This window comes from Ips typographus, linkage group LG6, assembly GCF_016097725.1.
Source record: "Ips typographus isolate SLU linkage group LG6, UJ_Ityp_2.0, whole genome shotgun sequence".
In the NCBI taxonomy this organism is placed as follows: domain Eukaryota; kingdom Metazoa; phylum Arthropoda; class Insecta; order Coleoptera; family Curculionidae; genus Ips; species Ips typographus.
The window spans coordinates 3,949,911-3,973,619 of NC_138427.1; the positions used below are offsets into that span (position 1 = coordinate 3,949,911).

Sequence of the window (23,709 nt, forward strand, 5' to 3'; positions counted from 1 at the left end):
GTTCAATGGAGGAAGCGCTTTATGCAGAAAGAGAGAGAGAGAGTGAAATCCAAAAATAAATCAAGTTTCCTGTCATGAGAACAGTAAAATTACTAAAACAGAATTAACTAGACTTTGCATTACTGCTTTATAGTTCAAATCCTAAGTTTTGGCCAATTTACATATCGGACCACTCTGTAGCACAAAATCCAACAAAAAGACCTTTTATAAAAAGAATAAATTTATTTCGAATGGCTTAAAAATAAAATAAAATTTAATACAGTATATTATCAACAGTTATCACTTTTGAAAAGCTAATGTTCCAATACATGGAAATAATGCCTAATTGCCGGTAAAATCCTAGATGCCATGCGGGCATAATTTTTTTTCTTCACATCCTCGTACATCTCTTTAATCTTTTGCTCATCGGCAGTTTCAAAATTAATAGCGTTATCCTGATCAGATAACGCAAATGTTAATGCAACCATGCCTATTAACATTCCGTATAACGAATATAACTTCCAGTGCTCGTTTAATTCGTTCAAAGAAAATTCTACTGCTGGGTCACATCCCAATTGCTTTAGGCATGTTGAAAGTGACTCGTAATAGGCCCTGATCAATTTGGGATATTGCTGAAATTCCAGTTCTGATCCAGTGGAATACAAGTGGTAGCTTAAGTCGTATACTGGTGATGCAAGCATTATTAACTGGAAATCCAAAATTTTCACGGATGTTGGTTTTGAATCATTCTGAAATAACACAAAATAAGTTTTATAAGTTTCTTTTTCTATGGTTCTATCAATACTTACAGTGTATTTGTACATATAGTTGTTATTCCAACTGTCACCATGACAAATAACAGATTTTTCCACTTTTACCTCCATCGACTCTAAATGCTTTTTCGGGAATCCTTTAGGTGTCAACTTTTTTAGTTTGTTCACCAGCTCCATTTCTCCTTCATTTTCCAAAATTGAGTAAACTGTCTTTTCTGCGTTCTCGAATAAGCTGTGGATTTCCGGAAAAAACTGCTTGGGTCCAGAATTCGATGCAATTTGTGTCAAAATTTTTTGGTACTGTTCGGGATCTTTCCTTTTAAAAGCCATAGAAAAGGCGTGCACTTGCCCGTACTTTTCAAAGTTTAACTTTAAGTGCTCAAAGTTTAACGGCTTGTATTTGTCATAAAGCTCATATCCTTCAGCCTTCAAATTTTCTAGTGTGATCACTTCTTGGTCCTTTAGTAAAAGAGTGTTATAACACTTGGGTAGAAATGTGTCAAGAACATTAATATTGCATTTCTTTTCGAATTTTTTAAACATCGGTACAATATATGAGTAAAAACATATTTCATTTTCAAAAATCCCTTTCACTGGAATTTTGTCGCGTGCAGCTTTTTTGCCAAACTTTATAACAACATCATATTCCACTTTCTTTTTATTTTTTTGTCCGATCACTTTACCGAAAGCGACACCACCTAAAAAACCATCACCCACTGTAGAAGAACCAGTTACATCCAGTGTAACGGTTTCGAAATTGTATGATTTAAATCCTTCGTTAACCCATTTTTGCAATTCCAATTCAAGATCAATTTGATTACTCATTGCACCGCAAATGTTTAGTACGATACACTACCGTAGATTCTGAAACTGTAAATAAACGAGACACCGTATTAAAGATCATTTATATGTAGTTTTCAAAGTGCTCTGTAATGATAGATCTTGCGTAATGATTTTGAATTGGATAATACTTTTCTCATTGTTTTCGCTTTATAAAATTTACAAACAGAATTATTAAATAAAAGTGTATTGCACTTTATTGCACGTGATAACTCTTAGTCACATTAATCAGCTTAATTTATACGTCAAAACATAACAAGTTTTATTGATCAATACGTAGAAAAAATATGATAGCAAATTAGTTAAAATATTCGGTAGCTGCATGTTACTATCATCTTGTTTGATGTAATTAAGTTAATTTTTCTCCTTGGAAAATTAAACGTAGGTACCTATTCTCTGACAAGTCACATATAAAATAATAAATTTGAATTCGATGATTAAACTTCAATTTTTACAGCCTTATGCCTTGGTTGAGCAAAGTTTGACAGTTTTGACGTCATTTATAACAGCTGTCATGTGACACTAGAACATAATTTACTTAGACCGTAAAGTGACCACTGCGAAAATAAATATCAAGCAGCTAAAAACCACGTCTTGTCTCTAGTATTGTAAGAAAACTGATCTAAACTGTGGTTCTTACACAATCCAGATCAGACTGAGCAAATTTTAACAGTTTTTACGTATGTGCCAACTGTCATAAGATACTAGAACATCATTTACTTTTAAACAGTCAAGTGTCATCTCTCCAATTAGGAATCATGAGCCTATGAAACACGTCTTGTGTCAAACACTGTAAGAAAACTGTACTAAACTTACACATCTTCATGCCTTACCTTCATGATCAAACTTTAACATTACTATTCATAGTTTCTGGAACTTCCAAAAAGACTCTTGAGGGCTCTGGCATTTTTGAAAATAAATATGAAACAGATAGGTCAGTTATTCTACTGCTCCCTAACATTTTAGAAGGTTTTTTGAAGAATCTATGGAATTCTTTCGCCATTAAAAAAATGTCTGAAGTTTCCGTAGTATTTAGAGGTCCATGACATTTCCGAAATTGTTCTAGATGCATCTGGCAAATTAAGCATATGGGAATGTTTAGGATTTGTAGAAGAGAGAGACACTTGTATTTAAAGGCCTCTGTGTGCTTCAAAGGATTTTCAAAAAGTTAGGTAGGTAGGTTAACAGTAATATTTAGAAGGCTCTGGAACTCCAAAGGGAGTCGTCATCTGGTATATTAAATAATACTAAAAGGCTCAGAATACTTGTAGAGACTACTGACAATTGTTCGGTTAAGGTTTTCAGTGGTATTTAGAGGCCGATGGTATTTACAAGAAGATTCTGCAGTAGAGCAATATCAAAAAAACACACACTGTGCATCCTCTGAACATTTTTGGAAATCTTTTCAGTACTATTTAGATGCTTTTGGCACTCAAAATAATTTAAGAAGGCCCTAACGGTTTTAAAAAATGTTTGGACGATTTAAGACATCTGTAAAGGCTTCTAGCAATTGTTTGGGCGGTTTTCAATAGTATTGAGGGCAATTTAAAAAGTCTAGAACTGTTTAGGGCACTTGTAAAGTACTGAACATTCTTAAGAGGTTAGTAGATAGTATTTCGAGGCCTTTGACAGTTTGAAATAATTTTTCCAAATAGTTGTACAAACATTGTCTGGCATTTCCAAATTTACTTTAATTGAGTTTAAGGCCAGTTTTAGTTTAGTTTAGACTGCAGTTTTGAAACCTCAACCTAGCTTAAGTTGTACTTAAAATCGACTTGGAAGTATCGGGGAAACAGGTATAATACACTAATAATTAATAAAAAAAATTAGTAAATAACATATATTACACAAATTAAAAGAAATAATGATTATGCGCTTGCCCAATGTCAAGAAAAGTTTTACAGATAGTTCTTTTAGGACGTAATGCAAATATTCCGTCACCATATTGTTCAGTCATTCAGTTTTGATGTAGTATTGTGGTAGTACTCTCATCAGAGTACATTTCAGGATTTAGATTGGCTGGAGATTGGAATTAAAAGCTCTCACTGGTTGAACGTTTACGTGACCACGTGACATTGACAGTTTTTGACGAGAGGCGCATGACTGTATAATATTTGTCGGGTTATTGATTTATTGACAGAGTTATAGTGAGTAATTGATAGCTTCTAAAAGGAGAATTTTGCTAATAATCCAAGATCAATGCAGTTTTACGAACATATCCATTATTGCGATATTCAAATTGTAAATTGTTATTACTTAAGGTTAAGTATACATAAATAATCTTAAATCTCATTTGTTTATATGTTTCCATTATTTTGGGTCAATTTTTAAACAATTTTCAATTTAAAAAGGTGTATCTGCCGACATGGAACAACCCATATTTGAAGACTCATCATATTCTTTCTCACATAATAAAGTTATATGAGAAAGACAAGGAAACAGGGCAGTGCAGTGTATATTAATGGAGGATTGATGATACTCACCTAAATTGTTTACATAAGCAACGACCCCATTGAAATAGAAATTATGATGAAAGAACACCATGAAGAATTCCTGCGGGTGGGACTAAAAATTAACTTGAATAAGACCAAGATCATGAGTAGAGATGATTTCCATTTAACAATAGATTATCACGTCTTTGCGTAGATTATCTGTAATGCGTAGATTATCAGTACCTAGATCATTTAGTTAAATTGGGCAAGAAAAACCAAACGTCTGAGATAACCAGGAGAATACAACTGAGCTGGGCGGCATACGGGAAATTGGCACATATTCTCAAAAACCAAAACATCCCTCTAAATTTCAAAAGAAATGTCTATGAAGCATGCATCTGACCTGTATCTACATATGGGCTGGAAACTGTAACACTAACACAGAACGTCTTAGAACAACCCAAAGAGCGATCGCAACACAGAAGAAAAATGTGAAAGAGAACGAGGCAGGAGCACGATTAACAAAAAGGAGTATCGGAAGACCCCAGAAGAGAGTGGTAGACGACATCAAGCAGTTGGTGGGCCGAAACTGGCACCAACTTGCCCTAGATAGGGACACATGTAAAACTGTGGAAGAGACTTCTTTCTGATGTTCAGCAGTGGACCATTAAAGGCTGACGAAGAAGAAGAAGATCTGATGAGTTGTATCTGTTACAAACTTTTCGTTCTGAACAATGTTTCCTTAATGATGTTCTGTTTATACCCAAGAGTAGTAAGTTAAAGGAATTTAAGCCTTTCTTTAGTAACGTATACCAAGGGTTAAGGGACGTTTAGCCAAACAATGTTAAACGTAATTGACATTAAAACAACTGAAATTGTAGTTTACAGAGTATACAAAATTTATTAAAATCCATTACGATGCTTAAAATAATGCTTAACAGCAGGCAAAAATCTACTTTTAATAGACTCAAATTTTTTCAATCTGACTTGTTTGTACATTTCTCTAAACACTTTGGCCTCCTGAAGTGCCATATCGACAATATCCCCTTTTTCGCATATAGCGAATGGACTGGCCATGGTTCCCCATATTAACCCCTTAATCGAGAAGATTTTCCATTGACGTTCCAGCTCGCTGAAGGAAAATACTTTCTCGGGATCGTATCCCAATCGTTTTAAGCAGAATGACAGCGTGTCATGGTATATCCGAAGCAGACCAGGAAACTCGTCTAGAGCGGCTTCTGAAGCAGTCGCATAGAGATGGTAGGACAAATCAAAGACTGGAGAATCAACGTGACTCAATTGGTAGTCAATCAGCTTGGCACTCTCTGGTTTGACTTGGTTATTTCCCTAAAATAAAAAAAATATTTTATTGTAGTTTAGATATAGAAATTAACTTTGATTTTAAATTTATTGTTATTTATGTGTTTAAAAGTTCATCAAATTTTCGTACTACATAAAATAGTGTTTTTGACTCTCTGAGAGAAAATGTTGTAAAAGTAGTAATTCTGTAAATCGTTGTATTTGTCTTTATGAGTACTCTTAAAATCTGAAGAAATGTACAGGGAGTTAAAAAATTGCATTGTAGTTAGATGAGGGATATAGTCACAATAATTTATAAAAGTAACAAAGCAAAATTACTAATATAAAAATTTGTTTTACCTTATATTTAAACATGAAGTTCAGCCATCACCATGTACAATAACATTGTTAGTCTCGTTTGCGCTCAAATGGTCCAAATTTCTAGTTTTCAAGAAAAAACTGCTAGAAACCTCTTTTTTAAGTTGGGCCACCAGGTCCGCTTCACCAGCTTCCTCTAAAACGGCATAAACATTTTCTTCGGAAGTGAGAAAAAGTGGTTCAAACAATGGTTGTAGCGCTGCAAGATGCGATTGAAGGTTTGTTTTTGCTTTTTGAAACTCTTTGGGATATTTTTGTCTGTATGCTATTGAAAAAGCATGCCATACACCATAATTTTTGTAGGTAATTTTCAGATGGTCCGCGTCTAATGGTGTCATTCTGTCATGGATCTCAAATCCAACTTGTAGGTCCTCAAGTAAGAGAATTTCTTGGTTTTCATATTCGTAGGTGCTATAGCATTTGGGTAAAAAATTGTCTAATAACTCCAACTTAGCATTGTTTTCAAAATTTTTGTAAAGTGGTATCAATGTTCCATAAATAAATATTTCTGATTGAAAAAGAGCGGCAACTGGAAACTCTTTTCGCTTTACCGGATCAGACTTCGAATACTTTACCACAATATTCAATACTTCTTTAGTTCCATCTGATTTGAGTACGTGTACTTTGGAAAATGCAATATCTCCCACATAACCGTCTCCTACTTCAGACAAACCAGTTAACTCAACTTCAATATTTTTGTAATTGTAGGGTTTTAGCCCATCTCTTATCCACTGGTTAACAATACTTGCAATACTCATTATGTACCACGGAGATTGCAATTGTTTTGATCTATCACTGAATTGAACTAAACTGAATCCTTGATCTTAAATAATATATGTGTTTATATCTAAACAACTTAAACGCACGTGTACAAGTGCTAGTCATAGTCAATAACCTTGTTAAAAATGTAATCTCTTCCTAATAACATTTTTTCAACTAATAATGATTAAATACACGGTTGTCTATAGACGAAAAAAATATTGTTTGGATTTAAGTCATTTTGGTCAATTTGGTTTGTTTAATTATATGTAAAGTTTTTTAGCTCGCAAGTCATCAATTACTATAAATTTCCTGTTTTTAAATCTGTCCTTGAAACAATGAGAAATCAGTATGTCCGTAATAGGTCATAGATGGGGGTTTGTATACAGGGTAGTCCAAATTTATTGTAGGATACTTGAAGGGTAGAAAGTTCATTAAAAATAAACGCCAAAGTGTATAGCGTATAAAAATTCAACATCATCATTTGGGTAACTTTTTTCGTCTAGGAATTGGAAATAAAAAAAATTATTTGTGGCTTGCCTTTAAGGTGCTCTAACTCCGCTAGAGCCCACTTTTTGACTACAGTTTATATGACACTTTGGAGTTTATTGTTAAGGTACTTTCCACACTTGAATTATCCTACAATCAATTTGAACCGCCCTGTATTTATCATTACAGTGATATTTACTAATTGTCCTGTACAATCCGAGCTTCTACAGAGTGCTGATTAAATAGAAAACAGAAGCATACATTTGTCGAGTTCAGATGAAGATTATATATCCTATTAGGTATAAATAATGTTGACTGACTTTTTTCAAGGATATCAAAACACTTAAATTCACCTTGCAGCAGCTGTTATCGCCATTTTTATTTACAGTGACACTCGTAATAAAGTAATTAACACCGACACGCGTCATCAGATAAGATTTAAATACGTGTAGGTTATAATGTCTAATGTCGTGATTTTTGCAAGAAAGTATATAGATAACTGGATAAGTAGTGTAGTTCAAGCAAAAATCAAAACAAATTCAATTTTCAGGAATGGTTTAATAGTGTTAGATGCCTAGCAGGAAAGTTCGGGGGTTACAACTCAAAGCATTCTCGGATAGATGGCGACTTAGGGAAAGAAAAAGAAATGTCTTTCGACCCCATATGAAGTGGAGGGGCGACATTCGGGGTGGAACTGGTTCTAAACCGCTCACCACAAATTCTACTGGAGACAATTGGAATAAGCCTCTTCAGGAGTGCACGTTTTTCAAAGGCTGTCTAGGTGAGATCTATTCTTGTGCCAATTTTACAAATTTGATTGTCTCTCCCCATTCATATTTCTTAGCCCAAGTATTTATAGGACCATAATTGCTCAATGTTAGCCTTGAAATTTTCAATGGTGACTAGGTTTGTCATAAACTTGGTCTTTGATGTTGATATTAAGCCCAACTTCTTTGGATGCTAATTCCAGTTTAGCTCCATTGATGTTAATAACAAAATGTTCGATCTTAGTACGCTTAAACATGTATCCCAAATTTGGTAGAGATAACATCATCCATCCTCACTCCTCGCTCTATTTTGGAGAATTCAGGAGTATCTTTATAGAGTCTGATTATAGTCGACTCAGCAATCTGTGAGGGCTTGGAGCAAACTACGATATTCCACTGTATCGAAAGACGAGCACCAAAGGCTATAATTGTACTCAATACAATTTTCAATAAGTATTTTCACTGTGTGGAGGTGATCATTGTTGTCCTAGCTCTTACAGAATCTTCCCTGTTCGTTTGATTGATAGAAACCAAATTTCGTTGTTAACATTTTGGTAATGATTCTCATAAAGATTTTAAAAATCTGCAAAAGTATGCTGATTGTATTTGTGGTGTTATATCACCTTTTTTATGCAGCAATATTATGATGATGCTTATGGGTTGTAGTATTTCTCAGGCAAGCATTGTATAAATTGTACAGTATTTTTAGTAGTGGTTCCTACCATTTTGATATTTCCAATGCTAATTTCGTGGTCTCCTGGTGATTATTCTTCATGCCCTACACGCTGTAGTTAATTCCGTCTAGTGTGATATTTGGAATATACGCTGACCCCTGGTTTCCTTCTGGGCAATACCAATATAACCAATATAATAATATCATTAAATATGACTTTCCTTCATTATTAATACATGTTTACATTTCAATTCGTTTCATTTTGTAATATGTAACAAAATGATTTATTGTTTGTCTGACCTTACACAAAGAAAACTACACTATTTTGATTATAGCAAAACAGACAGTAGCAATTTCGCTTTTATCAGCATGATAGTACAAACTTTTGTTCTAAAAGCTATTTTAATCATCTATAATAATAATTTAAACTGATATATAAGCAACAATTTGATACAGTAGTTATTAGTTAGCTTGTAGAAAAATAACAGTCAACTAGTTCTTGTCATGGCTTTTGAAAAATCAGTTAAAAAGTGGATTGTTGATGGATTTCAACCGTACAAATTCGAGACAATTGACATAGAACTAAGTGGTTCATCGGACGTAGGAGACGGATATGTGGGTGGTATTTTTTTTGCCAAAGTCAGTGGTCAGACCAAAGACGGACGTAACAAAAAGTTCAATGTTGCATTGAAATATGGAAAAGACTCCGTACAGATGCGTGAGGTATTTCCAGTAACAGAAGTATTTAAAAATGAGATTTTTGTATATGCCACACTAGTGCCAATATTCAGGAAAATGGAAAAAGCTAATAATTTTAACGAAGTAGACAGCTTTATGGTGAAATGTTTTAACACCCTACTGTACGACAATCAAGAAGTTTTATTACTTGAAAACTTAAAGTCTCTCGGATATGTACTTTACGACCGTTTGAAACCTCTTAACATAGATCATTTGAATCTTACGTTAGAGAAGTACGGAAAGTTCCATGCTCTTGGACTGGCATATAGAGAAAAGAATCCGGAAGACTTTAATAAAATGAGGATAACGCTTAAGTCGAGAATGAAGGCATCTATGCCACTTTTTACCGAAGTATTTGACATCACTCAAGATACTCTCTATGCAGTTTTAGAAGCGAAAGGTGAATTAAAACTTTTGGATCGTCTGCGCGAAGAAGCACCGGAAGGTTTAACTAGCAAGTTTGATGAGTTATCTCAAATTGATGAACCAAACAGCACAATCATTCACGGTGATTGTTGGAACAATAACTTTATGTTTAAATATGATGTAAGTAGTACCTAACAAAATTGTTTAAAATAGTTTAAAGTTTGTTTTGTTTAAAATTTTAGGAAAGAAACAAATCCAAACCAAGCGCAGTTAAATTTTTAGATTTCCAACTTATACAAGCTGCTCCTTTAGTCTATGACTTATCTTACCACATTTATGCCACAGCATCAGAAACTGAGCTTAAAGAATTTCAAGCCCTTCTACGAGTATATCACAACTCTCTGTCTACGTGTTTGAACCAGTTGGGATTCAGTTCGGACAAATTGTTTCCTATGAGTGAGTTAGAAAAACAATGGAAAAAGTATTCAATATTCGGAGTGGTAATGGCATCCATGGCTATGCCTTTTGCTTTGGCAGACAAAACAGACGCAGTAGATTTTGCGTCAAACGATGAGCATAACCAGCTTAAGAACATGTTCGAACATATTAAGAAGAAGAAATTCAATCTTTTTGCTCCTAGAATAGTAGCAGCTCTAAGACATCATTATGGGTTTAGTGATGGTGACTACATTGTAGCAGCTTAATGTTAAGTTTATTTAAAACCAATATTCTGCAATAAAGTAGTTTTTTAATAATTATGTATTGTTACATTTAGTTGTGGTGTGCGATAACTTGCTGAATAGATACGAAAGTAAATATCTTAACATTCCCAGACAAAACATAAAATTCCATTTGGTTCTTGCTTCCAAAGAGGAATCTGGAACATGTGTTATTATAGTAATAATCTGTAGGTCAGAGTGATATTCATGGTTCGGTTTGTTCATACTATGTCAATAAAGATAAACACTTAAAAAAATAATCAAGTATTTATTTCAGCATTAGTCGGCTACTTCTAAACATATCTTTTTTCCCGTTTTACAACATAATGACCGCAGACTTATCTTCATTAAATATTTTCAGCCTATTATTCAGTACAACTGCCTTTAAATCAATGAATTTTTTATCAATAATTATTGTAAATATACACAAAACTATTACGTTCTTGTTATTTACGATTTTTATTATTGGTTTATCATTGCGATTAAAAGTTACATATAAAATTATGTTTTTGAAAATTACTAATGTTATCAGTGTATAGTGTGTGTGTATCATTCTACAAATGCATTATTTTGCTTTGAAATCATGACAATAATTAAAATTCTCATGGAGAACAATATTGTTGGTCCGCATATTTAGACAACTTTTGGCGACTTTATTTTGATAGGTAGGAAAAAACCGTGAATAGAAAAGGTATAATGCTTATCTTGAATTTAGAAAGTGTTATGGAAAAAAATAAAAGATCATGGCAAAAGTGAAAAATAAAATACAATGTTGATAAATTCCTAATAAAGCACCCTGTATTAAATTGATAATATAGTAGATATAACATAATAGATTTTCTTCTGATTCCAAAAATATAAATCAAATCAAATATGCTGACGCTGGATCAACTCGAAAATGATGATTACAATTTTTACATTCCATTTACTTGAAAACGGCTTAGCTAAACATTGTCATATTACTATTTTGACTCATCGTTTACACCAAAGACTGTCAAGATGATTTTGGATCAAACAATTTTAAAGAGAAGAAAAAACTGAGATTATTGAATGGTTTACTGTTGCTGTTCCTCAAAAAGAAACTGAGCTATAACCAGGCAAAGTTTTGAGACACTTTTTAAGAAAAAAGGCGTTTCTGGTTCCCAAAATGAATTTTGTGGGATATCTCCTGAACTAGTAAAGATTTGAAAAATGTTTAAAGGCAAAACTTGCGTAAAAATTCCTAGAGAAGGTACTTAGTTTTTTTGTAAAACTTGAAAACAAAGAAAAATTAAAATAACAGTGGTGATATCTAGATTTGAACTCCAAACGTAAATGTCGCAATTGAATTTTCTTTACTTTCCAATAGAAAATAAACTCACTGGTCTTTTTTAGTAGTATTTTTTTAAGTTTTTTTTAAGTATTTATTATATGAGCTAAATGATGCAAAAACAGCAATAACGTGACACCGAATTAGTTACTTATCAGCAAGGTCATTTTAATTGAGATTAAAAAATATGCAAGCCTTATTTTTTCTTATCATGTATTGTGTTTAGTTCGATTTTTGTAGCCTAAGAGAGTAAAAATAAATTTTTGAAGTGCCGTACAATTACAATATAATTTGCAATGGCGGAATTAGTTCAGAGATGGATTATTGATGGTTTTAAACCATACAAATTCGAGAAAATTAATATAGAGTTAAGTGGTTCAACAGGCGCAGGTGACGGATACTTGGGTGGTTTCTGTTTTGCGAAAGTACATGGTGAAACAAAGGATGGACGAAAAGAAGAATTTAACGTTGCTTTGAAATATGGCAAGGACTCTCCAGAATTGCGTGAAAAACTTTCAATTAGCAATTCATTTCAAAATGAATTTTTTTTATACGCTACATTAGTGCCCATTTGGAAAGATATGGAAAAAATAAATAATTTTAGTGAAATTGATGGTTTTATAGTGAAATGTTTCAATACTCTATTGTACGATAATCAAGAAGTTTTATTGCTTGACGACTTGAAGTCTCTTGGATACGAGCTTCACGATCGTCTGAAGCCGTTCAACATCCACCATTTGAATCTTACTTTCGAAAAGTATGGAAAGTTTCACGCTTTTGGGCTGGCATATAGAGAAAAGTGTCCGAAAGAATTTAATGAATTGAGATTAACCCTTAAAGCGAGAATGAAGGAAACGTTTCCATTTTTTAAAAAAATAATCGATATCTCCCAGGATATTGCGTATTCAGTTTTAGAAGCAAACGGTGAATTAAAACTTTTGGATCTCCTAAAGAAAGAAATGCCAGAAGGTTTCACCAGCAAGTTTATTGAGTTTTGTCAGATCGATGAATCAAACAGCGTAATCATTCACAGTGACGCCTGGAACAATAACTTTATGTTTAAATATGAAGTAAGTAGCAAAACTTTTAAAAACAACTTTGATTGAGTTTTTATTTCTATGTAATTTTAGGAACCAGACAAGACTAAACCAAGTGCAGTAAAGTTTCTAGACTTTCAGTTCATACAAGCAGCTTCCCCAATCTATGATTTAGCTTACCATGTTTATGTCACAGCGTCAGAGACTGAACTGAAAGAGTTTCCAACTCTTTTACGAGTATACCACGATTCGTTGTCTACATGTTTGAATCAGTTGGGATTCAGTTCGGACAAGTTGTTTCCGTTTAGTGAGTTAGAAAGACAATGGAAGAAGTATGCTTTATATGGCGTGATAATGGCAATCTTGGCTTTGTTTTTTGCTTTGGCAGACGAAACAGATACAGTGGACTTTACATCTAACGATGAATCGCTGCTTAAGAAGAGGATCGAACAGGGTCAAAAGAAAAATTTAAATCTTTTTGTCCCTAGACTTTTGTCAAGTCTCAGACATTACTATGGTATACAAAATTTGTAACTATGATATAAACAATAGTTTAGAAATGACGTACATTATTCAATGTATTTTTTATACATCTCAATAAAAGTTTGACGCCCTCTAGCGACCTTCATTAAGTACCTATTATCATAAGATGTGTCTTTATAAATATTTCAAATAATCAAGTTATTGGCAATTTTTTGGAAAAATGCGGCGACATTTTTTCTAAATTAAGGTTTTTCTTGGCCTATTATACTGACCGCTGCCATATTGAACATAGATTGTCAAGCTGGTCGTTTTATCTAATTCTGTAATAGAGAACACGAATCTGGTGTCTGTTTTGCTATAACTGCCCCAATTTTGTCACTGGCTTTGAAATTACGGCAATTTTGGCAGTTTTCAACAAATGGTATCATTAAAAAATTTCCAGAAAAATTCATTGGGTTACCCCCTTTAAATATGCCAAAAATCTAGTTTTTTTAAACGTCAAATGTAATAAAAATTGCGTCTATTTCAGGGACTGGCTGGTAATCTAGCTAGGAGCTTCTTGACTCAATTCATAATAAAAACATAAAATGTACCAAACACCTCTAATAACAAATTTCAAATTAAAAGTAATGTTTACTCAAATCTATGATTTACAAAATGTTTTGCTATTGCTAAGTACCTGGGAGCTATAATGTCGTGACTTTTCTCATTAAGCTGACCCAACCTATCAAAACCGTCTTTCTGATCAATATTCTCAATCTCTAGCACATCTTCTTGATTACTCAAAGTAAGCAGCATAACACACGTTCCCATGAGAAATCCCATTGTTGAGAACACATTCCACTGTCGACGTAGTTCTGAGAAAGGAAATACTTCTTCAGGATTGCAGTCCAGTTCTTCAAGAGATTTCGCTAAGGATTGATAGTATGTTTCCAGTAAAACATCAAATTGTTCTAGTTCTGCTCCTGAAGATGTGGAGTAGATGTGATAAGACAAGTCCAAGACAGGAGAACCTGCTTTTATCATTTGGAAGTCCAAAAAAGCTACTGATTCTGGTTTCGTTTGTTCTGAGTCCTGAAAGTAGCATTAAAATTTTATTTTATTAAATAATAATAGCAGCAGGGCATATAACAGGGCAAAATTGAGTTTCTAACATTCTAATCATACTCACAATATATTTGAACATATAATTATTGTTCCAACAATCTCCATGAATTAAAGTGCAGTTTTCTTCTCCCACGTCCAGTATCTCCTTATACTCTTTTAAATATCCATTTGGAAACATTTTCCTCAATTTTTCAGTTAAATAAGACTCCTCAGCTTCTTCTAGTATTGATAACATCGTTTTTTCTGCTACTTGCAGCAAATTTACCATTCCCTCTAAGAAACCTTTTGCAAGACAAGGTAAACTAGCAATTTTGTCTTGAAACACTGCTGGGTTTTTATGTTTAAATGCCATGCCTAAAGCGTGAAACTTTCCATAATTATCTAAAGTTAGTTTCAGGTGGTCAATGTTTAGAGGTTGGAATCTATCATGAAGTTCATATCCAGCTGCTTTAAGATTTTGCAGTATCACTACTTCTTCTCCGTCTCGAAGTAGCGTTCCATAAGTTTTGGGTAGGAACTTACTCAAATAATCGACCTGGCACTCAGTTTCTAAACTTTGAAATATTGAAATTATGTAGGTATACATAAAAACTTCCCTTTCAAAAGCAACCTGAACAGGAAACTTTTCTCGTAGACTTGCGGATATTTTTCCACTTTTGACCACAATATCCAAGACACCATTTTCTCCATTTTTGGCAAAATGTACGGTAGCAAAGATTATATCTCCCATATATCCTTCACCTTTTTCTGAAGAACCCGTAATTTTCACTTCCGTTATGTCATATTTTTGTTTTGATAATATCTCTTTAATCCACTTATCAGCTCTATCTGAAACTAGATCTGTGCCAGTCATTGTTACTTTTACAAACTAGCTATACTTTCACCAACTACAATACCTACTACAGGTAAATAATGATATTTTCGCTTTTTAATCAACTAAAATATTGAGATAACTGTAATCAGATCGGAGATATGGAATGTAACTTGCTTGTACACCCGCTGATTTTTTTATGTTGAAAAACTTTGTTAATTGTGAAATATTGCGTATTGTAATCACAATATGAAATTAATTCTGATTAGAATACATAATATGTTTCAACAATATTCATTGACAATTTTTTTTAGCGAGAAGTCGACAAAAAAATTAAGTTAATAAATAAGCTAATTGTTCTATTACTTTAGTTGGAAGAACGTAAATCACATCAAAGATAGTTGTTTCTAAAACAAAAATTTTGAGCAATCAGTTCTTCTTATAAATCTTAATTTAATTTATATAGATTTTAAAATATATATTTTTTATTAAAGTATTGAACAATGTAACAAGTTACTTTCTTAGAAAATATCCTAATTTTTTAAAAGTTACATATAAAATTATGTTTTTGAAAATTACTAATGTTATCAGTGTATAGTGTGTGTATCATTCTACGTATGCATTATTTTGCTTTGAAATCTTGACAATAATTAAAATTCTCATGGAGAACAATATTGTTGGTCCGAATATTTAGACAACTTTTGGCGACTTTATTTTGATAGGTAGGAAAAAACCGTGAATAGAAAAGGTATAATGCTTATCTTGAATTTAGAAAGTGTTATGGAAAAAAATAAAAGATCATGGCAAAAGTGAAAAAAAAAATACAATGTTGATAAATTCCTAATGAAACACCCTGTATTAAATTGATAATTTAATACAGGTGTACATTGGTAATTTCTCATTACTGGATAGATCTTTTTCTTCTGATTCTAAAAATATAAATCAAATCAAATATGCTGATGCTGGATCAACTCGAAAATGATCACATATTACAATTTTTACATTCCATTTACTTGAACACGGCTTAGCTAAACATTGTCATATTACTATTTTGACTCATCGTTTACACCAAAGACTGTCAAGATGATTTTGGACACCGCCTTCTTTACAAGAAAGCCTAGAATGTCACTTTTAATGGCGGCGTTATCGGATTTTTTTTTGTACACAAACCTATGGAGATGCAGTAGAAAATATGTTTTTTTTAATTTTTTCGTGTAGTTGATTAGAAGTTGTGAGTGAAAAATCAAAGAACGCTTCATTCCTGATCCAGATATGTATAGATATGGCTTTTTATATCCAATAAAGTCCAGCCAAAGCAAGTTTGGTTAGAACCCTTTGTCTTGGAAAGTACAACAAACTAATGTAAAAACTGCTCAATCAAAGAAAATTTGGAAATCCTTGAATCTAGGTAAGCAAAACTGGTAAATGGGTTTTATATTATTACCAAGACCTTTCTTTTAAAATGTAAATGTGCCAATAGAACTTCTAAAAGCTGTCCTGTTTCTTCAGAGTAAACCTTTGTTGCTCTCAAAATGCAGGCGGCCTCAAAATGTAACTCACATAAGTCACATACCAATGTATGTAAGAGGCAATAAGTTTACTGAATGAGAAAGCATATTGTACTTACCACTGAGTATTGTGTTGGAGTAAAATCATTCCAGTTCAAAGCTTTCAACCACTGTTGGGTTCGAGCAGGGTCTTTTGGAAAGGAAAAGACTGACACTTTTGGGCCTTTCACCAAATTGCTTTTAGAAATTTGGCAAACAACCAGTGGACGGCATATTGTAGAAGCAATAGAATTTAAGTTAAAAAACCAACCACAAATTATAGAACAATGAAGGAACAATAACAATAGCGATAACACAATAAAATGAACACAAACTACACTTTCACTAGAACAATAAACATATAAACAACAATATATAATAGCAAACAAAAATTACTTTGGCAAGTAATCCCAAGTCTTGACTTTAAACCTTAAAAATTAATTTAATCATCCAAAAACTCAATTTCCACAATACAAACAAATGCAAACTGTCAATCCCATATTTCGGCCATATTGGAATTTTTGGCATGCACCTTCTTGGCTTTCTTATACAGAGGGCGGTTTTTGGATCAAACAATTTTAAAGAGAAGAAAAAACTGAGATTATTGAATGGTTTACTGTTGCCGTTCCTCAAAAAAAAAACTGAGCTATAACCAGGCAAAGTTTTGAGACACTTTTTAAGAAAAAAGGCGTTTCTGGTTCCCAAAATGAATTTTGTGGGATATCTCCTGAACTAGTAAAGATTTGAAAAATGTTTAAAGGCAAAACTTGCGTAAAAATTCCTAGAGAAGGTACTTAGTTTTTTTGTAAAACTTGAAAACAAAGAAAAATTAAAATAACAGTGGTGATATCTAGATTTGAACTCCAAACGTAAATGTCGCAATTCAATTTTCTTTACTTTCCAATAGAAAATAAACTCACTGGTCTTTTTTAGTAGTATTTTTTAAAGTTTTTTTTAAGTATTTATTATATGAGCTAAATGATGCAAAAACAGCAATAACGTGACATCCAATTAGTTACTTATCAGCAAGGCCATTTTAATTGAGATTAAAAAATATGCAAGCCTTATTTTTTCTTATCATGTGTTTAGTTCGATTTTTGTAGCCTAAGAGAGTAAAAATAAATTTGTGAAGTGCCGTACAATTACAATATAATTTGCAATGGCGGAATTAGTTCAGAGATGGATTATTGATGGTTTTAAACCATACAACTTCGAGAAAATAAATATAGAGTTAAGTGGTTCAACAGGCGCAGGTAACGGATACTTGGGTGGTTTCTGTTTTGCGAAAGTACATGGTGAAACAAACGATGGACGAAAAGAAGAATTCAACGTTGCTTTGAAATATGGCAAGGACTCTCCAGAATTGCGTGAAAAACTTTCAATTAGCAATTCATTTAAAAATGAAATTTTTTTATACGCTACATTAGTGCCCATTTGGAAAGATATGGAAAAAATAAACAATTTTAGTGAAATTGATGGTTTTATAGTGAAATGTTTCAATACTCTATTGTACGATCATCAAGAAGTTTTATTGCTTGACGACTTGAAGTCTCTTGGATACGAGCTTCACGATCGTCTGAAGCCGTTCAACATCCACCATTTGAAGCTTACTTTCGAAAAGTATGGAAAGTTTCACGCTTTTGGGCTGGCATATAGAGAAAAGTGTCCGACAGAATTTAATGAATTGAGATTAACCCTTAAAGCGAGAATGAAGGAAACGTTTCCATTTTTTAAAAAAATAATCGATATCTCCCAGGATATTGCGTATTCAGTTTTAGAAGCAAACGGTGAATTAAAACTTTTGGATCTCCTAAAGAAAGAAATGCCAGAAGGTTTCACCAGCAAGTTTATTGATTTTTGTCAGATCGATGAATCAAACAGCGTAATCATTCACAGTGACGCCTGGAACAATAACTTTATGTTTAAATATGAAGTAAGTAGCAAAACTTTTAAAAACAACTTTGATTGAGTTTTTATTTCTATGTAATTTTAGGAACCAGACAAGACTAAACCAAGTGCAGTAAAGTTTCTAGACTTTCAGTTCATACAAGCAGCTTCCCCAATCTATGATTTAGCTTACCATGTTTATGTCACAGCGTCAGAGACTGAACTGAAAGAGTTTCCAACTCTTTTACGAGTATACCACGATTCGTTGTCTACATGTTTGAATCAGTTGGGATTCAGTTCGGACAAGTTGTTTCCGTTTAGTGAGTTAGAAAGACAATGGAAGAAGTATGCTTTATATGGCGTGATAATGGCAATCTTGGCTTTGTTTTTTGCTTTGGCAGACGAAACAGATACAGTGGACTTTACATCTAACGATGAATCGCTGCTTAAGAAGAGGATCGAACAGGGTCAAAAGAAAAATTTAAATCTTTTTGTCCCTAGACTTTTGTCAAGTCTCAGACATTACTATGGTATACAAAATTTGTAACTATGACATAAACAATAGTTTAGAAATGACGTACATTATTCAATGTATTTTTTATACATCTCAATAAAAGTTTGACGCCCTCTAGCGACCTTCATTAAGTACCTATTATCATAAGATGTGTCTTTATAAATATTTCAAATAATCAAGTTATTGGCAATTTTTTGGAAAAATGCGGCGACATTTTTTCTAAATTAAGGTTTTTCTTGGCCTATTATACCGACCGCTGCCATATTGAATATAGATTGTCAAGCTGGTCGTTTTATCTAATTCTGTAATAGAGAACACGAATCTGGTGTCTGTTTGTGAATTTTGTCACTGGCTTTGAAATTACGGCAATTTTGGCAGGTTTCAACAAATGGTATCATTAAAAAATTTCCAGAAAAATTCATTGGGTTACCCCCTTTAAATATGCCAAAAATCTAGTTTTTTTAAACGTCAAATGTAATAAAAATTGCGTCTATTTCAGGGACTGGCTGGTAATCTAGCTAGGAGCTTCTTGACTCAATTCATAATAAAAACATAAAATGTACCAAACACCTCTAATAACAAATTTCAAATTAAAAGTAATGTTTACTCAAATCTATGATTTACAAAATGTTTTGCTATTGCTAAGTACCTGGAAGCTATAATGTCGTGACTTTTCTCATTAAGCTGACCCCACCTATCCAAAACGTCTTTCTGATCAATATTCTCAATCTCTAGCACATCTTCTTGATTACTCAAAGTAAGCAGTATAGCACACGTTCCCGTGAGAAATCCCATTGTTGAGAACACATTCCACTGTCGACGTAGTTCTGAGAAAGAAAATACTTCTTCAGGATTGCAGTCCAGTTCTTCAAGAGATTTCGCTAAGGATTGATAGTATGTTTCCAGTAAAACATCAAATTGTTCTAGTTCTGCTCCTGAAGATGTGGAGTAGATGTGGTAAGACAAGTCCAAGACAGGAGAACCTGCTTTTATCGTTTGGAAGTCCAAGAAAGCTACTGATTCTGGTTTTGTTTGTTCTGAGTCCTGAAAGTACCATTAAAATTTTATTTTCTTAAATAATAATTAGCATATAACAGGGCAAAATTGAGTTTCTAACATTCTAATCGTACTCACAATATATTTGAACATATAATTATTGTTCCAACAATCTCCATGAATTAAAGTGCAATTTTCTTCTCCCACGTCCAGTATCTCCTCATACTCTTTTATATATCCATTTGGAAACATTTTCCTCAATTTTTCAGTTAAATACGACTCCTCAGCTTCTTCTAGTATTGATAACATCGTTTTTTCTGCTACTTGCAGTATATTTACCATTCCATCTAAGAAACCTTTTGCAAGACAAGGTAAACTAGCAATTTTGTCTTGAAACACTGCTGGGTTTTTATGTTTAAATGCCATGCCTAAAGCGTGAAACTTTCCATAATTATCTAAAGTTAGTTTCAGGTGGTCAATGTTTAGAGGTTGGAATCTATCATGAAGTTCATATCCTACTGCTTTAAGATTTTGCAGTATCACTACTTCTTCTCCGTCTCGAAGTAGCGTTCCATAAGTTTTGGGTAGGAACTTACTCAAATAATCGACCTGGCACTCAGTTTCTAAACTTTGAAATATTGAAATTATGTAGGTATACATAAAAACTTCCCTTTCAAAAGCAACCTGAACAGGAAACTTTTCTCGTAGACTTGCGGATATTTTTCCACTTTTGACCACAATATCCAAGACACCATTTTCTCCATTTTTGGCAAAATGTACGGTAGCGAAGATTATATCTCCCATATATCCTTCACCTTTTTCTGAAGAACCCGTAATTTTCACTTCCGTTATGTCATATTTTTGTTTTGATAATATCTCTTTAATCCACTTTTCAGCTCTATCTGAAACTAGATCTGTGCCAGTCATTGTTACTTTTTAGAAACTAGCTATACTTTCACTAACTACAATACCTACTACAGGTAAATAATGAAATTTTCGCTTTTTAATCAACTAAAATATTGAGATAACTGTAATCAGATCGGAGATCCACCGTCTGATTTTTTTATGTTGAAAAACTTTGTTAATTGTGAAATATTGCGTATTGTAATCACAATATAAAATTAATTCTGATTACTATACATAATATGTTGCAACAATATTCATTGACAATTTATTTTAGCGAGAAGTCGACAAAAAAATTAAGTTAATAAATGAGCTAATTGTTCTATTACTTTAGTTGGAAGAACGTAAATCAAAAATTGTTGTTTCTAAAACAAAACTTTTGAGCAATCAGTTCTTCTTATAAATCTTAGATTAATTTATATAGATTTTAAAATATATATTTTTTATAAAAGTATTGAACAATGTAAAAAGTTACTTTTTTAGAAAATATCCTAATTTTTTTTACTTTGCATTAAGAAATGTTTCATGGAGACCACTTGTCCGAAAAAGACTAGAAGAATATGCTGTGAAAATGTCTAAAAACATAATAATTACTGGACACTCTGTATAGTCTTAATAGTGAAACTTTTTTGAAAACCGTTAGTTATTTACTTGGAGAAAATTTAATTTTTTGTGGAGGATAAGTCTAAATTTTGCAATAATTAACAAAATGTGAAGGTATGAATGTTCTTCTATTCACACTTCCTGTAAATTGTATGTTTTTATTTATTTTGCTATTTTGCTAATACTAACAAAACAAGTAGAGTTTTATCAATCTGAAAGTCTTTAATGCCGCCAATTTCGAAATTATGACCTAAAATCCAGTTTAAATTGTTAAAATGTGTTTTAAATTGTTTTTCCTGGTTCGGTATTCTTCTTGTAGATCCATGAAGAAGATTCATAAGGTTGGAAAATGTTTATATGGTTCGTGGATACAATAATGTCCACTACCCAACGACAGAAAACATTGAAAATTTTGATTTTTAGTTTACGGTTTATTAGTCTTACTAACATAACCTATAACAAATGGTTTTAGTCGAAAATTTAAGGATTAAATCTAGATTGTCCTAATCGCTTTCTAATAAAATATAGATACAATATTAATTCATAACGTTGTAATTTTATAATATAATTTAAAAACCATATTGTTTGAGTTGAAATTTTGAATCTAAGATTGCGCAATATTTATCTGTTTCTATGTTGCAATCTTGCTTAATTAATCTAACTTTGAAACATGTTTCGCAACTGTTAATTTTTTTTGATCTAAATCTTAGAAAAACGTAAGTACTTTGATATTTTCATTAAAAGTGCACCATCACTGCAAGTATGTAATTATGATTAAATTTAATATCTGAGATTTGTGATAAATTTACCAAACAAGATGTACAAAAGAGAATGATTTGTTTGACAGCGTTTACATGGGCATGTAACACAATATTTTTCTGACTTGCAGGATTAAACATTACATAATAAAGTAATTTTAAAGTAACACACAAGTTTAAAATCTTACCAATTTTTATAAAATTGAAAAATACTACTTCTGGTGAGAACACAATTTGATTTAATTTGTTATCACTGCTTTGGATAGTAACCTCTTACTGCAAATATAGGGAATAAGGTTATAGAATTGATGTTGAACGTTGTTTTTACTTTTTTTAGATTATATAAAGATGTTTTATGCAACTCACGTGCCTACTCTAGAATAACTGTTACGAAATGCCAATTAATCTCCTCATTTATGGTCTAACGTAAATGGAAACCTGACTTTCATTGTCTATCATTCCTCTATTAAACAGACAATTGGAAGCCGTTTGATATCGGCCATTTTCCACTCTCCTCCTAGTCATGCCGGCCCATTTAGAAGGTAACCAAATAATGTGTACGGCTGCAACTAATGACCGGAGAGTCCGGTGATTTATCCGGGCCACAGATTCCGGTATCTCTCTGTTTAGCTAGCACGTTGCTACGACACGACACGCTTTGATATATACGAGGGCCTTATTAGCCTTAATTCCCAAGTAACTCAATTAGGACCGTTGTCCTTGTTACTATTATTTATCCCCACGTTTAACTCATAAATTTTATTTCCCTACTCTTGATAATAATCACCAAGAAAGACATATCAAAGTTTGGAGTTACGCACTCAAAAGTGTAAAAATAATAGTTTCCTACACAATATCATAGAAGTCAGACATTACCCAAACAACAGAGTTGACGACCCAGAAGTATAAAGAGGACCCGCATTGCATACGAATAGACTGAATAGAGTGTAAGCTTGCCAATTAACAACTTCTAACAAGATTGGCAATTTGCACCCTTCCTTCTCGTCCCGGATCAAATATAATCACCGATTTTTCTCTTCCAGCTAATTATTTTACGTCAAAGTAATTCTCTTTTACGCCGCACACATTTTAATTGGACCGCAGTGGGTTTGTTATTATAGAACCTGAGACCGGCCAAATTGGAAAAGTGTTAATGACTTAATTTTGGTCGGGGTACAGGCGCCCATTCAATGGGTAATTCGCCAAGTAATTAAAACTTAACTCGCTTCCTAAAGTGGTAAGCGGAAGTTGCATTTAAAAAGCATCCTATAGTACTTAATGTTATATGGGTTCATTTTGTTCTACATACAGTAATTAGTTTAATTTAAGACCAAAGTATTGACGTTATCAAAGACAATGTCAGATATTAAAAGATGGCATGTATTTTAAAAAATTGAACTAAATTATTAAAAAACGAAAATAGTTGAACACTTCTTACAGAGAATGGCGACTGTATTTGTTCTTTCCTAAAATTTTTCAGACTGAGAAAATTTTGCGAGAACTTAGCAGCAAAAATTGTTCAGAACAACAGTTTTAGTAAAG

At 32.7% G+C, this 23,709-nt stretch overlaps 6 protein-coding genes across 6 annotated transcripts; 2 read left to right on the forward strand and 4 right to left on the reverse strand.

Moving 5' to 3' along the window:
• Positions 1-202: 202 nt before the first annotated feature.
• On the reverse strand, positions 203-1,640 carry LOC145731204 (uncharacterized). The gene is made up of 2 exons (XM_081982870.1): positions 789-1,640; positions 203-728 (listed from the first exon to the last, which is right to left on the reverse strand). Exons 1-2 carry the CDS (start codon positions 1,575-1,577, stop codon positions 294-296), a joined length of 1,224 nt encoding a protein of 407 aa, XP_081838996.1. The 5' UTR covers positions 1,578-1,640; the 3' UTR covers positions 203-293.
• A 3,259-nt stretch (positions 1,641-4,899) lies between these two features.
• On the reverse strand, positions 4,900-7,249 carry LOC145730435 (uncharacterized). The gene is made up of 3 exons (XM_081981648.1): positions 5,709-7,249; positions 5,497-5,570; positions 4,900-5,371 (listed from the first exon to the last, which is right to left on the reverse strand). The coding sequence occupies exons 1-3, from the start codon at positions 6,457-6,459 to the stop codon at positions 4,928-4,930; spliced, it is 1,269 nt and encodes a 422-aa protein (XP_081837774.1). The 5' UTR covers positions 6,460-7,249; the 3' UTR covers positions 4,900-4,927.
• A 1,606-nt stretch (positions 7,250-8,855) lies between these two features.
• Positions 8,856-13,173, forward strand: LOC145730436 (uncharacterized). The gene is made up of 4 exons (XM_081981649.1): positions 8,856-9,673; positions 9,736-10,191; positions 11,815-12,591; positions 12,652-13,173. The coding sequence occupies exons 1-4, from the start codon at positions 8,894-8,896 to the stop codon at positions 13,090-13,092; spliced, it is 2,454 nt and encodes an 817-aa protein (XP_081837775.1). The 5' UTR covers positions 8,856-8,893; the 3' UTR covers positions 13,093-13,173.
• A 456-nt stretch (positions 13,174-13,629) lies between these two features.
• Positions 13,630-15,059, reverse strand: LOC145731203 (uncharacterized). Its single transcript, XM_081982869.1, has 2 exons — positions 14,213-15,059; positions 13,630-14,115 (listed from the first exon to the last, which is right to left on the reverse strand). The coding sequence occupies exons 1-2, from the start codon at positions 14,999-15,001 to the stop codon at positions 13,675-13,677; spliced, it is 1,230 nt and encodes a 409-aa protein (XP_081838995.1). The 5' UTR covers positions 15,002-15,059; the 3' UTR covers positions 13,630-13,674.
• Positions 15,060-15,478: 419 nt separating this feature from the next.
• LOC145731206 (uncharacterized) lies at positions 15,479-19,021 on the forward strand. Its single transcript, XM_081982873.1, has 2 exons — positions 15,479-18,439; positions 18,500-19,021. Exons 1-2 carry the CDS (start codon positions 17,666-17,668, stop codon positions 18,938-18,940), a joined length of 1,215 nt encoding a protein of 404 aa, XP_081838999.1. The 5' UTR covers positions 15,479-17,665; the 3' UTR covers positions 18,941-19,021.
• A 444-nt stretch (positions 19,022-19,465) lies between these two features.
• Positions 19,466-20,868, reverse strand: LOC145731202 (uncharacterized). Its single transcript, XM_081982868.1, has 2 exons — positions 20,042-20,868; positions 19,466-19,951 (listed from the first exon to the last, which is right to left on the reverse strand). Exons 1-2 carry the CDS (start codon positions 20,828-20,830, stop codon positions 19,511-19,513), a joined length of 1,230 nt encoding a protein of 409 aa, XP_081838994.1. The 5' UTR covers positions 20,831-20,868; the 3' UTR covers positions 19,466-19,510.
• Between the last annotated feature and the right edge of the window lie 2,841 nt (positions 20,869-23,709).

Bases quoted from the DNA above. Each gene is read 5' to 3' on its own strand.
- LOC145731204 (XM_081982870.1), bottom strand. From the start codon at position 1,577: ATGAGTAATCAAATTGATCTTGAATTGGAATTGCAAAAATGGGTTAAC. The intron at 729-788 runs GTAAGTATTGAT...GTGTTATTTCAG, and splicing joins ACTATATGTACAAATACACT to AATGATTCAAAACCAACATC.
- LOC145730435 (XM_081981648.1), bottom strand. From the start codon at position 6,459: ATGAGTATTGCAAGTATTGTTAACCAGTGGATAAGAGATGGGCTAAAA. The intron at 5,571-5,708 runs GCTGAACTTCAT...ACATTTCTTCAG, and splicing joins TGTTATTGTACATGGTGATG to ATTTTAAGAGTACTCATAAA. The intron at 5,372-5,496 runs GTCAAAAACACT...TTTTTATTTTAG, and splicing joins ACAACATTTTCTCTCAGAGA to GGAAATAACCAAGTCAAACC.
- LOC145730436 (XM_081981649.1), top strand. From the start codon at position 8,894: ATGGCTTTTGAAAAATCAGTTAAAAAGTGGATTGTTGATGGATTTCAA. The intron at 9,674-9,735 runs GTAAGTAGTACC...TTAAAATTTTAG, and splicing joins ACTTTATGTTTAAATATGAT to GAAAGAAACAAATCCAAACC. The intron at 12,592-12,651 runs GTAAGTAGCAAA...ATGTAATTTTAG, and splicing joins ACTTTATGTTTAAATATGAA to GAACCAGACAAGACTAAACC.
- LOC145731203 (XM_081982869.1), bottom strand. From the start codon at position 15,001: ATGACTGGCACAGATCTAGTTTCAGATAGAGCTGATAAGTGGATTAAA. The intron at 14,116-14,212 runs GTGAGTATGATT...TGCTACTTTCAG, and splicing joins ATTATATGTTCAAATATATT to GACTCAGAACAAACGAAACC.
- LOC145731206 (XM_081982873.1), top strand. From the start codon at position 17,666: ATGGCGGAATTAGTTCAGAGATGGATTATTGATGGTTTTAAACCATAC. The intron at 18,440-18,499 runs GTAAGTAGCAAA...ATGTAATTTTAG, and splicing joins ACTTTATGTTTAAATATGAA to GAACCAGACAAGACTAAACC.
- LOC145731202 (XM_081982868.1), bottom strand. From the start codon at position 20,830: ATGACTGGCACAGATCTAGTTTCAGATAGAGCTGAAAAGTGGATTAAA. The intron at 19,952-20,041 runs GTGAGTACGATT...TGGTACTTTCAG, and splicing joins ATTATATGTTCAAATATATT to GACTCAGAACAAACAAAACC.